General features: G+C 40.9%; 1 protein-coding gene and 2 non-coding genes across 4 annotated transcripts; all 3 read right to left on the minus strand.

Annotated features, from left to right (window-relative positions):
- Positions 1 to 793: 793 nt before the first annotated feature.
- On the minus strand, positions 794 to 10,699 carry LOC109640053 (chloride intracellular channel protein 4). 2 transcript variants are annotated; one of them, XM_069521363.1, is made up of 6 exons: positions 7,662 to 10,699; positions 4,243 to 4,352; positions 3,104 to 3,229; positions 2,567 to 2,673; positions 2,162 to 2,343; positions 794 to 2,067 (listed from the first exon to the last, which is right to left on the minus strand). In XM_069521363.1, exons 1-6 carry the CDS (start codon positions 10,149 to 10,151, stop codon positions 1,906 to 1,908), a joined length of 3,177 nt encoding a protein of 1,058 aa, XP_069377464.1. In that variant the 5' UTR covers positions 10,152 to 10,699; the 3' UTR covers positions 794 to 1,905. The 2 variants fall into 2 exon arrangements, with proteins under 2 accessions (XP_069377464.1, XP_019959404.1); XM_020103845.2 differs by lacking the exon at positions 7,662 to 10,699 and adding an exon at positions 5,082 to 5,462.
- A 1,093-nt stretch (positions 10,700 to 11,792) lies between these two features.
- trnae-uuc (transfer RNA glutamic acid (anticodon UUC)) lies at positions 11,793 to 11,864 on the minus strand. Its single transcript has one exon. It is a non-coding gene; the product is annotated as a tRNA-Glu (tRNA).
- A 342-nt stretch (positions 11,865 to 12,206) lies between these two features.
- On the minus strand, positions 12,207 to 12,278 carry trnae-uuc (transfer RNA glutamic acid (anticodon UUC)). Its single transcript has one exon. It is a non-coding gene; the product is annotated as a tRNA-Glu (tRNA).
- Between the last annotated feature and the right edge of the window lie 464 nt (positions 12,279 to 12,742).

The raw sequence follows: 12,742 nt of genomic DNA on the forward strand, positions 1-12,742 counted from the left end.
TCCAAAGACGTGTTTATAAATGTATAAACCTGTTTGCCAAGAAAATGTTTTGGCATGTAACTGCCCCTAAAATCAGTAATGATAGTTTTTACAGTCATGTTGCTTGTTAATCAAGCGATCCAGGAGAGATCCAGGTTCACTGTTCACCCTTCGTCCAGTCCAATTCATTATTTGGTCATAATTAAGTAAAAGCCTATTATTATTATATCAGTACATCGAGGCCTTTCACATTCAGAAAGTCCTGAGGTAGCTCTGATCTTGGTCCAGTAAACTTTGAGGTTAATGTGCACTATAATCATGCGTTCTGAGATTTGCAAATACGTCGAGGAATCTGCAAACGTGTTTTCAGAATATGTGTGAGCATGATGAGATTTGTGCACGTGTAAACAAATGGGCAAATGTGAGCATAGATCTATAAATATGTAGAGAAATCTGCAAACGGGTGCATAGACCATAGATTTCAGATCAGTTGACAAGTGTACAAATCTCAATGCAAATATATACAGATTTTTAATACATACAAATCTGTACATTCTTTTAATTCAAGTTAAATATGAAGCAACTGCTGATGCGATAACATGACAGTACTGCCAGTCACCACTGAGTGGAGCTCACGAGTCAGTGGCACTGAGACTCATAAGAACCAACACCATCATTTTTCACTGCATTATTTGAACTACCATGGATGTAAGCAATTAGCTTCATTTAAATTATTCTCATTGAATGGCAAGATGTCACAACTCCCTGAAATGATTATGACAGACACACAGAGAATCATTGAAGACAACTCACAGAGTGATAAAATCAATATTTAATAAAGATTATCCCCCCCAGAGAGGATATAAGGCCAGAACACAGCATATGGCGTCAGGGTTGGTTAATGTTGGACTGCATTCAAGGGAATAAAAAGGACATTCCTGGATAAGTTGTCTGAATCAGATTGTGGGGTTTGGGGATGATTTCTCCTTCATTCTACATTCTGATATCCCCAGAATGCTTTCAGTCAAATGTAATATGGGCCACATTAATTGATTAAAACACAGCAAACAAAATGAGCCATTTTTTATTGTATGTAATGCATTAAACATGAAAAAATATCAGCAGTCCCCACAGGAAACACATTATGATTTACTTATCGTGTCCTAGTTAGCTTCCTTTTAAAGATTAGGTCATTTGATACTCATAGAGACATTGTCATAGTGCTCGTATTTTACTTGTACCACTACAAAAATGCAGTTATTAGATTGAGAGTGATTGACGTAGTTTATAGTGGTTAATCAAACGCTTTGCTAAAAGTTAATTTCTTAATTTTTCCTCCTTTAATACTGAGTGAAAATGCATACGAGCTGCATACGTGTGCTACTTATTCTGTTTCTCGCAGTGAACCTGGTCCTGCCATCGTCTGAAAAGTGAATATGAAGGGAATCAGGAATTAATGCTGCAAGCAGATCTCTAATTTATAGATTACTTGTAGAACGATTAGCATAAGATACAGAAGATAACGGTGCAACCCAACCTGTGAGAGCACACACACACACACACACACACACACACACACACACACACACACAGGTACAATCAGCATTCCACTCGTCAATGCAGAGCTATCAAACTCAAGGAATTAAAAGATGTTTTGGTGTTAGGGTGGCGTTCTGTGCGTTCTTCTCATCCTCCTTTTATTCACCTGTTGCTTCTGCATCTCTTCATCCTTCTCTTTACTCTTCACATGATCAATTCAGCGTCAACCAAACACCTTACAGTCGTGTTTCTGACTGTTCTACTTTATTTCTAACCTCTTGTTGCTTTTTATGTTTTCTGTTGTAACCATTTGCTGCTTTTTCACAACTCTCTGTTTTATCTCATTCATCCATCTCCATTCTTTCCTTCCTCTCAAACCCCTTGCTCTCATTTGATCCGCTTTGCAACATCCAGGTAGGCAAATTCGATCTCCCGCTCGGCGGGGCACGTGCTGGTGAACTCCTCCCTCTGATAGGCGCAGTTCAAATACCTCCACACCCCCGTCATTTCCGCCGGGATCTCAAAGCCGCGGTATTTCTTAGCTACGACCTAGAAACAGTTGAAAGAAAATTGGAACAGTCCAAATACTCTCAAACTCCACTCTTGATGTAGAGCTGGCATATGAAAATGAGGTTGACTTAACCTTAAGGATGTGTAGTTTGGGCAGGAGGTTGCAGTCAGCCAGGGTGAGCTCAGCCCCGTCTAGGAAACTCCTGGAAGACTCGGGGAGGTCGCCTGAGGCGTAAGCATCAATCTCCTCAGGCAGGGGAGTCCGCAGGAAGTCATCAAGACGCCGAAGAGACTTTAGCAAGGCTTTCTCTAAGGCTGCACGGACAGATGGAGTCACAGAGGTACGGAGAACAAAAGAAGTGGACAAATGACACAATCACTCTGTTAAATCACACTGTTAAAGCTGATTTAGCTTGTACGTTTGGCCACTTTGGGGCAGCAGAACGACATTACTTACTTAATAGAGTCGGTGATTATTCTGAAGACACAGAAAATGTATATTAGCTAGTAGTTAAATCAATGGAAACTGCTCTCTTACCGTCGTTGGTGTCTTTTCTTGGGTTTTTGATGTAAGCTGAGAACTTGGCAAACACGTCGATGCCGGCAGTGTTGGCCTGTCGATGTTTCGGAGCCAGCCTGGGGTAGCTAGTGTAAAACAGAGATCGAAGAATCAGCATGCATTTATTTTTCTTTTATCATTGATGCTCATTTGTTGTACTGTACTGGTACGGTGTGAAATTAGCATCCAATAGACATATCGTTATATGCATAACATTCTAGATGAGCAATTTTCAGCTGTATTTCTTGTGTGTGAAAAAACACAGTTGGGATCATAGGTAAGGTTTAAAGGTGGCAAATTGTGTTACAAGCAATAAAGGATGTTATAATGAAAGATATTCTAAGGACCTGAATGAACCTGAAGAGAACAATGGAAGCTGTGGCCTAAAAACACTGCAGTGTGCCAGGGCAAATATCTGGCACCTTACTAGTAAGGGACACACCGCCACATGTTTTTGTATAGCTTAAGTGACAAAAACAGATACATTATTCAGATACATCATGTGTGTTTGTGTACCGCGGCGGGGTCAGTTTCTCCTCCAGGAACTCCTCGATCATGTTGACGTCCACCTTGACCTCGCCGTTAAAGGTCACAAACGGAGGGTTGGTTCCTGGAGCGAGGTCCTGCAGGTCAGCCGGCTTTCTGAAAATGTCAAATGCAGACAATCACAAAGCTTGCGATGAAAACAATTGCAAACTTCACTGTGTTTAAAAGATGTTTTACAGAATCTGTATCCTTCTTTTATTAAACTGTGACTTTTACCACAGCTTTGATCTCTCAATTGCGATAGGACCAAAATAGGGATATGACCGATTGTAAGACAATAAAATAGGTGTAATTTGAAATATACAGCTTCCCGTAAGTTAAAGGTCCAGTGTGTAAGATTTAGGTGAAAGGGAACTATTTAATGTAGAATAATCCTCATGATGTTTTCACTAGTTCATTTCATCTAAATTGTATGAATTGTAGTTTTCTTTACCCCAGAAAAGACCCTTTATATTTAAATACTTTATATTTACATGGAGGGGACCCTCTCTACGGAGGCCGCCATGTTTTTTACATTAGTCCAGACTGGACAAATAAAGACCTTTTGAGTTTTTATGACAACTGAAGCTACCACAGGTGTTTGGAAGAGGAGGGTGAGGTGAGGGTTGTTCAGCTGCAACATGCAATATCAACACTTGATATCAAATAAATGCTACACATTGTACCTTTCATCGGCATTGCACATCTTCCGTTTATCTCATGTTCTGATTTTAACATGGGTTGTGATCAATAGTCATGCTGCTGCATCGAAACTGAAGCAACAAGTATATAGATGTCAGTTGAGTCTTTTTTAGTTTTAGTCATTTTTAATTTGATAAAATGAGCAGAACAGGACTGAACAGAAATGGATTTAATTCAATTCAGTACAATTTTATTTGCATGGCACCAAGTCACACATTATTTCAAATCACCTTACTTTAGGGGACTGAAAAGTTGATTCAGATTTTATACAAAGTCATATAAGCCAGACGTTTGTCATAGGATAGCATCTGTTTTAGTAGTATAGTAGTTAAGTATTCTTTATTTTTTACTGCACATGTTTCTGTCATTCTTATTAAATCAATAATTGTCTAATAAGATAATGACTGCATGTGGGTGTAGTAGATTACCGTTTGAGGTCGACAGTGGTGACGTTGAAGATGACTCCTTTAAGCCACAGGATCATAAAGAGTCTCTGAGAGAATGGACAGTTACCAATGCTCTCTCCGTCACTTCCCGCCTACACACACACACACACACACATGCATGCATGCACACACAAAAAGACACACACACATTCCAGTTCAGAAATGAGAGAATGTTTCAGCTCAGCTATACAAATCCTGAGTGAGGATATGATAATGAAGCTATTCACTGGGTTTAATCTGCACCCGCACAACAGGCGATAACAAAAATATCAAATATGAAAGGAAAGTGAATTAATTCTCCCTTTATGTTCGTCTCGTCAGACAATAAGTGATGAGACAAGAGCAATCCAAACAACAGACTCTTTTGACAGACCCACCCAAAATATATGGAGAAGATGTCTGTGCTGCTGGGGCGACATCATAGTGGTCAGTAGATAATGAGTGAATTTTCAGTTTTGGGTGAACTATCCCTTCAAGTATCCGATTTGAGACACAGGAAGTGAAGAGTATCTGACATCATCATCATCATGGGGAACACAGCAAGGACACTGAACCAGAAACTGAATGAAGACCATAAACATCAGCCGTTGGGTGTCAGACCACCCCAACACTTGTTATCAACTTAGGTCACATGATGACACCGGGGCACACTGGGACACTATGTGGATGAAGTCCATGAGATGTAGTTAAAAGCTCCAAAGAAGGTAGTAATTGGACCTTGAGTTCAAGGTAATGGTCAGCATAGAGGTATGAGCATTTAGCAAGCAATCTGCTTCAGTGAATATAATCAGTAGGGTGTACATATTTACAACGTCACTTACCTTTACAAACAACTCAATGGTAGGAAAGCCAAGTTTTTTAACTGCTACGTCAAACCAGGACATGGTGGACAGTCCACGTGTTACACTAAAATCATTCTAGAGACACTTTCTATCTATTATAGAAGTACAATCCACGATTAATCCATATCACCCGCCGGTTCATCCCCCAATTAAGCCATGAAAAACAAACACCAGCTCCACGTCTGTCTGTGTCTGTGTGTCCCACTGACTCAAAATGGAAGGCGCAGAACAGAGGCCCATCAGAAAGGAGTGGGTGGCAATGGAATCTCAACTTCAGCACACACACACACACACACTTGCCAGTGGACCCATCCCAGCGGCCCATCAGTCTGACATTAAGCAGGATTCGAAATTTTCCTTTGCAGTCAGATCTGATCGTCCATGCTGCAGCCATATTTTTTATTTCTCATAAATCCTCTCAAGGCCGTTCAAGCCATACAAGTTCCAATGAAGGCATCACCATTCTAGACTCAGCAGTTGGTGCAACAGTGTATGACTGACAAACACTTCGGTTCATAGACCATTCTAAAGTTCTGATAACATTAGAGATCTGATGTTCTGCTCTCTGCTGTCAAATAAACTCAAGATCTCTCTTTATCATAGCTGAACATTTGATCCTCTCCGAAGCATAAACTGTATATAAAGATTGCTCCCTTCTATTTCACTCCCCTCTCAGAATTCAATGCACACCAGCCACACTTAGCTTTTATTTATTTTCGGGGCCTGCTGGGGGGTAAGGCTAAGTGCAGCTCAAAGGATCAACATTAGACTGACTAACCGGAACAGACCTGATTTTTAAATAATAGTCAAATATAGGCCTTATATATATATGTGTGTATAAACCTTGATGAGTAATCATGGATAACTTGTTCTTGTTGTCCTTGTTGTGCATGTTTACCGCCTGTTCAAGATCATGTAAAGGCAGTATTTATTTGGAGGAGAGCCTGTGTTGTTGTTGCACCGCTGTGTGACCAGACCTCTCAGGACCAAACAGCAGGCTAATCAGCTTGTAGAGTGAGAATGCAGAGATTAACCCTGCATGCTACTGGCAACAGCATAGAGCTTTTGTACTATTCAGTCATTAGTGCCTCAAACATGTTTCCTTGGATACATCCTAGTGGCTGTCATTTTGTAGTCTGTATTTTATAGTAAATATGTCAAGCTTAAACATAATTTGGTGCGTGTTCCTGTATGTTTATTGTCTCGGTGGAGGTGAACAAAGCCAGTCAGAGCTGCGTACATTGAGGCCCGCTGAGCCCAAGGACTTCAGAAAGATGCTTGACCTTTTCCATAATATTTCCATCCACTCCAGTCTATGCTGCCAGCAGAGTCCCTGACAAAGGAAGCCATTGTTTGACTGTGAGCTCCCACAGAGAACAAGCTCGCTGTGTGTATGTGTGAAGCAGCTCTCAGATATTAGTGCATTTTTTTCTTGGTGTTAAACCTCTCGGCTGACCCTCGGATGGCTGCCCTCTTTTATTCTCACCTCAGTCAGGAATGTGCTGCTGAACCACAGAGCAAAACCTCTCTGTGTGTATGTGTGCAGGTTGAGATGATCTATAAATTAGCGTTATTTGCAGCGGTTATGGAAAAAAGAACTGATTATTATAAATATCACATCACAAAGATCACATTTTATTTCTAACAAGGATGCTGCACTAGCTAATATTCCATGAATATGGTCGATTACAGTGCGTTCCTATTATTTTGTCTATTACTTTTAGAATTGCATGCGTGCAGCAATGCAGGATACCTGATGGATTAGGATATCACTGTCTTAATGGGATAAGGTAAGTAGATCAAGATAGGTTGTCTCCCTCACTTGCTTTTTCTGTAACGCACACAGAAGCAATACACAAACACACACGCGAGCGCACATACGCACACGCACTCACAAATCACGGTTGACCACTTAATAAAACGCTATGAATGGTATGAAAGTACACTGGCCCAGAGCTGCTCATATGCTGCTATTATCTGGCCTTAGGGCAGTCGAGTACAGCCTGGAGCAAGCTTACAGCTTGGGGCTCTACAGTGCCAAAAAGTTCAAGTGCACTGACACTTACCCAGCTGGCTGCATGTTCTTTCAGGAATGTAAAAGTTACCAAACCAATTTCTTATGCTGAATGAATATATTCAGGACAGTACATGTCAAGTGTAATGGATCCTGCTTGAGCCCATTTATGAGATTTTTGATCCAGGACATCAGGGACTTTACCTGCCACATGTCAACACACACCATTATCTGTGAACTCAACAGTGTATTCTTGAGCATTGCTGTGTATCGAAGTGGTATACAGGAAAAATAATATTGATTTGGCTTTTGCAATTAACAATTAACCGTTAGATGGTGTCAACGTTTTTGCCAGATGACTGTGGTTTAAAGGTTTAAAGCTCTATAAGGTTGTTTTTACGGTGTTAGAACTCTTAAAGGCATTATGGTCTGTGGCCTTTACCAAGGAACTATGGAGGAACCCTCAGTTTTCATCCTACAGTGTTATTGACTCTGGGTGGTCATTCGACATGTGTACATATCTATGTTTTGAAGAGGCTCCTCACCTTGACATAGAGTGAGATCTCATAGTCCTGATCTTGGGGTGTTCTGATGTTCCTCATGTGAACAGGAGAAAAGGGGCTGTTCACTCTCCTATGGGAGATTAGTTTCAACTCCTCTTTCTTCTCCTCAGTCATCTCCTCCCGCTGCGGGAAATATGAATGGCCATCTTCGAGCAGCACCACTCGCTTTCTTTTCACATGCTCATCTCTGTTTTTGGGCAGGGATTCATCTTTTATCACTGACTTTAGCTCTTTTATCCAGTCCTCCCTCCTTAGCAGACTCTTCTCCTCTGGTGATGATTCTCTCCTCCATTCCCTCCTTCCCCTTTCAGTGTCACATTTGTCTTTTTTCACTGGCTTCAAATCTTTCCTCCAGTCTTTCATTTCTGGTGCTCTCTCGTCCTCAGGCTGATTTCTCCTCGGTGACCGCCTTCTTGCTGTCTCCCATCCCTCTTTCCTGACTGGTTGTGGCTCGGGAGACAAGATCCCATTCTCCATTTCCTGCTTCAGTCCTTTAACTCTTCCATTTACATCTAATTCTTCTGCTGTATTGTCATCCTTTTGCTTCTTTTCCTTCTCTTCCTCTCCTTGTTCATCTTTTTGCTTCTCTTCTTTTGCTTTACTTGGTTCAACCGTCTCAACTTCTATCTTTTGACATTCTTCCTTTGTCTCCATTATGCCCTCTTCAGAAGTGACTGTAAGGGTGGAAGGCTTTTGTTCATCAAGTTCACTAGTCTGAGTCTCCTCTATCTCTTCAATCTCATCATCTAAAACTGTCACAGGTTCTTCTGCTGTCTCTTCTTCTCCCACCATTGCCACTTTATCTAATTGACCCCCACTCTCACCTTTTACAAGGGTCGTCCCTCTTGGCTGTTCTCTCAAGTTGTCTGCCCATGCTTCTATGAGCAGTTGTGACAGTTGTTGCTGAAAATCACCACCCCCCTGTTTTGTGGACTCATTCTCCTCTGACACAACTTCACCTCCTGGCTGGTCAAGTTCAACTTCACCCTCTTCCTCCGGTTCGAAGGCCTCCTCCACCTGATCCAAATGCACATCCTGCTGTGCATCTAAAGGTAGCTCCTCTACACTCTGCACTTCTGGTTCTGGAGGTTCTACCATTTCAAGCTTAACAATAGATTCTTCCTGCATTTCTTCATCACCTCTTCCTATGTGCTCTTCCTCACCCATTAACTCTTGCATAACATCAGTCGTGTTCTCCTTCATCTCTATAATTCCTGCTGCCCCATCATGAGCATTAACACCAACCTTTTGCACTTGCTCTTTCTGGTTAATCCCTTCGTCAGTCCATCCTTCTGTCTGTGACGGCTCTTCAGGAGGTACGAAGGCTAACTCTGGTTGCTCTACCTTTAGATTTGCTTCGCCCCCATTGTCCAGAACGTCAGGAGCTAACATTGCATTCTTCATTAACTCCTCGGTTCCCTCATCCTCAATGTTTGCTTCAATGGGATCCATCTGTTGCCAAATAATGTTGTTATTAGTTGACTCAACTTCCTGTTTGCTGGATTCTAAGTTTATCTTCTCATCTGTGTAAGTCATGCCATCTTGATTCTCACTGATTAACTGGTTGGTCTGAATGCTCACCATCTCAATTGTAGCAGGTGTATTGAATAGTGGGCCACTATTATCAACAGAGGTTTGGCATAGATCTTTTTGAATGTTAACTGGCTCATCTGGGCATGCGGTAACGCAGATTGCATCTGTTGTTGACTCCTCAATGTTTTCTGTCTCCTCACTATTAGTGAGAAGAACAACTTCTGTTTTGTTGTTGTCATCAGTAGACAACTGTGCATCCTCCCCTGACTCCTCTATGATACTTAAATCTTGAAGATTATCTGTATCATCTGCAGAGGACATAATCTGGTGTTCTTCTAACCCATCATCTCCTTCATTAGTCTCTTCCTCCATTGTCTCTGTTTTGGATCTTTCAGTGAAGGCCTCTTGGGTATTTTCTTCACTTTCTCTGTTCTCATTTTCCCCAAATATCTGATTTTGAGAGATAATACTGACTGATGAAAATGTAGATGGATTATCAGTCATTGCCTTTGTGTCTTTTGACTCTTCTTCTTCTTCTTCTTTGTCTTCACATTCTTTCTGTCTTGATTGGTCTTCTATCTTTTCATGCTCTTCATCTGCCATTTCTGCTCCTCCCTCCCCATTTTCCTCTAGTGTTTCATTACCTCCATCCTCGTCTCTTATTACTCCATTTGGTAACTGGTCCTCTTGTATAATCTTCACTTCCTCCCTTTCATCCCGTGCTCCAAGTTCTTCTTTTTTATGCTCCTCTCCTGCTTCAGCCATCATCAAAACATCCTCCCCTACCTCCTCAGCTAGTTCCACCTCATCATCGTCCTCTTCTCCTTCCCCACCCTCTCTTCCTTTCTGGGTATCCAGGTCTGAACAAATACCCAGTGGGCTGTGGACAATGGCAGCATTTGATAGGTCTTGGTTTGGACAGGAGCCTGATTGAGCCATAGGAACTTTCTAAGAAAAGATGGGACTCTATAGGGTCAGTATGCAGTTCCACAAGATGTACAATTGATTTTAGAGCTACAAGACTAAAATCGCAGAGTTCCCAGTTTGGGTCAAAAGTATAACAGCGTGAATCTTAGGACGCCAACATTAAAAAATAAGAACTAAACCCAGTATTTCTAAAAACCATAAACATAGTATCTCTCGGTATGTTTTAGAGCAAGAAATAAGGAGCAGAAAGAATGTTTCCAAGCGTTTCCAAGGTTGCAAGATGACTCAAATCCTGGACTAGGTCCCAAATTGCAATGTGAAGGGTGGTTTCGGAGTCCGGTTTTTCAGAATAAATCCAAGAGTTTGAAATCATTGAAAATTGTGGAAATTCAGTATGATTCCCAGGAAGTTCCAAATGTCCAGGCGAAGACGATGCATATTATTTAGGCTTACAGGTTGAATTGCAAATAGAAAGTTTTTCGCCTTGCTTGTCCCTATAGAGCTCTCAAAACTGTACTTCACCTTAAGCACGGTCAGACCTCTTGCTCTCTCGCTCTCTCCCTCTCTCTCTAAAGGATTAAATGGAGGCTGATCCCCACATGACTGAGAGCTTAAACCCCTCTGCCACCCAGGGACCAGCACCACTTAATGAAGTTCCTTAAAAACACATAAAGTCTACATATGCCACACAGACACATTAGCACATACTAACTCCAGATTTCAGGCTAAATTAACCTTCAAAAGTTTGCTTATGGTGTGGGTTTACCAATTGTTTTGTTTTCTATTTCCATACTTTAATTTCAAAAGCTGCTATATAATCTTGTTTAATGAAATTAAATTGGGTATGGCACTATGCTGTTGCTCTATAATAGCTAGAACAAGGCTGTTTTAAAATAAGAATAGGGAAAAATGTTTGAATTAAGTTTGTTTTTCGGATTAATAATTATGCTCATCTTCCATAAATTAAGATTACAATGCCAATTGCAGTGTTTGTCCCCCAAGACAGGCTGCACTTACAATCGTATTTTTAGACAGACAGCAAATATCATCTCACCTGCATGGTGCGTCGAGCAGCAAACAATATTAACCACAACAGAAGGTTTTGAGGCTCTTGAGCCGAATTAGTTGGTTAGTGATTGTGGAAAGTTATATTTGACTTCAAAAACACAATACAGACTGTATTTACAAAAACAATACAGAGGAAGAGAAAGAAACATAATTTTGCTTTCACCTTCCTGATTGCCTTAGGCAGGAATGATGTCTGGCCTTTACTTGTCTATGGCGCCTCCCTGAGGCTTAAAAGGGACATTGAGTACTGTTACGAAGCTCCAGTCTGCTTATTTCCCACAAAATCTAGTCTAGACAAAATGTGTAAGAAAGAAAAACACTAATAACAGAATGGTAGAGCATCTACCTCCCCCAATAGGGCCCGATAGTCCCCTTAAACTCAATCAAGCCAGACTGAATTCCAGTCCATAAATTATTCCTTGGGAATTCTGTTAAAATGTCAAACAAACTGGAAAAATAACTATATGTTGTGTTCCACTGCAGTTTGGTGAAATGACTATATTTATGTGTCACTGAAGTGGTTCTTCAATCCTCAAACAAAGTTATGCGCATAATGCACCTTTCATGTATAAACAGACAGTTAAATTCCCATACCGGGAGTTGAACCCGGGCCACCTGGGTGAAAACCAGGAATCCTTACCGCTAGACCATATGGGACTATCAACAAGTAATATTTTGATCTATTTTCCTCATGAATGAAAGAATAAAATTAACAAACACATGAGCAATCAAACAGGAGAAACCATGACCTCCTTGGCAGAGGTAATGACTCTGGGGCTTTTTACCAGTCCCCTAAATATGCCTGATTGTTTCGCATCAAGATCCATGAATTATTCCTGGGAATTCTGTGACAATGTCAAGAACCCTATAAATATTGATGTGGATTTGGATCAAGGGACGGATCCAGTCATTTGAATGCACTTTAACATTGTTAATTGGGAGATATGCCTGCTCCCCAAAGGTGATGGGGTAGATTTCATCTGCAAAGACATACTGTAGTTCCCATACCGGGAGTTGAACCCAGGCCACCTGGGTGAAAACCAGGAATCCTTACCGCTAGACCATATGGGACTATCAATACACAGTTTATTGGTCTTTTTTTCGTTAGAAATTCGATTCGAATCAAACTACTGGACGGATTACCACAGAACGTGGCGGAGGGAATGCAGTATGTGTCAGCTGTGGATGTAGTCAATCCTTTAAATTTTGTTATGGATTTGGATCAAGGGATGGATCCAGAAATCTTATATCAATTTAACATTATTAATTGGAAAATATGACTGCTCCCCGAAAGTGATGCCAAACTGTTTCAAACACCACCAAGTGGCTTCCTGCAATATAGGTCATAAATCACACCTCCATGTAATGGATGGAGCCACTTAAATAAATAAGTTTAAAAAAATTGTTATCCATATAAAATAGATAGATTCTGTAAATTACATGAGCTGTTATCACACTGATGTATCTCAGTGTTAATTTGTCCAATAATGAGTTATTTGATGTAAACAATCTTGATTGACAGCTCAGACAGGGTA

Source organism: Paralichthys olivaceus, chromosome 24 (genome assembly GCF_024713975.1).
Source record: "Paralichthys olivaceus isolate ysfri-2021 chromosome 24, ASM2471397v2, whole genome shotgun sequence".
NCBI lineage: Eukaryota > Metazoa > Chordata > Actinopteri > Pleuronectiformes > Paralichthyidae > Paralichthys > Paralichthys olivaceus.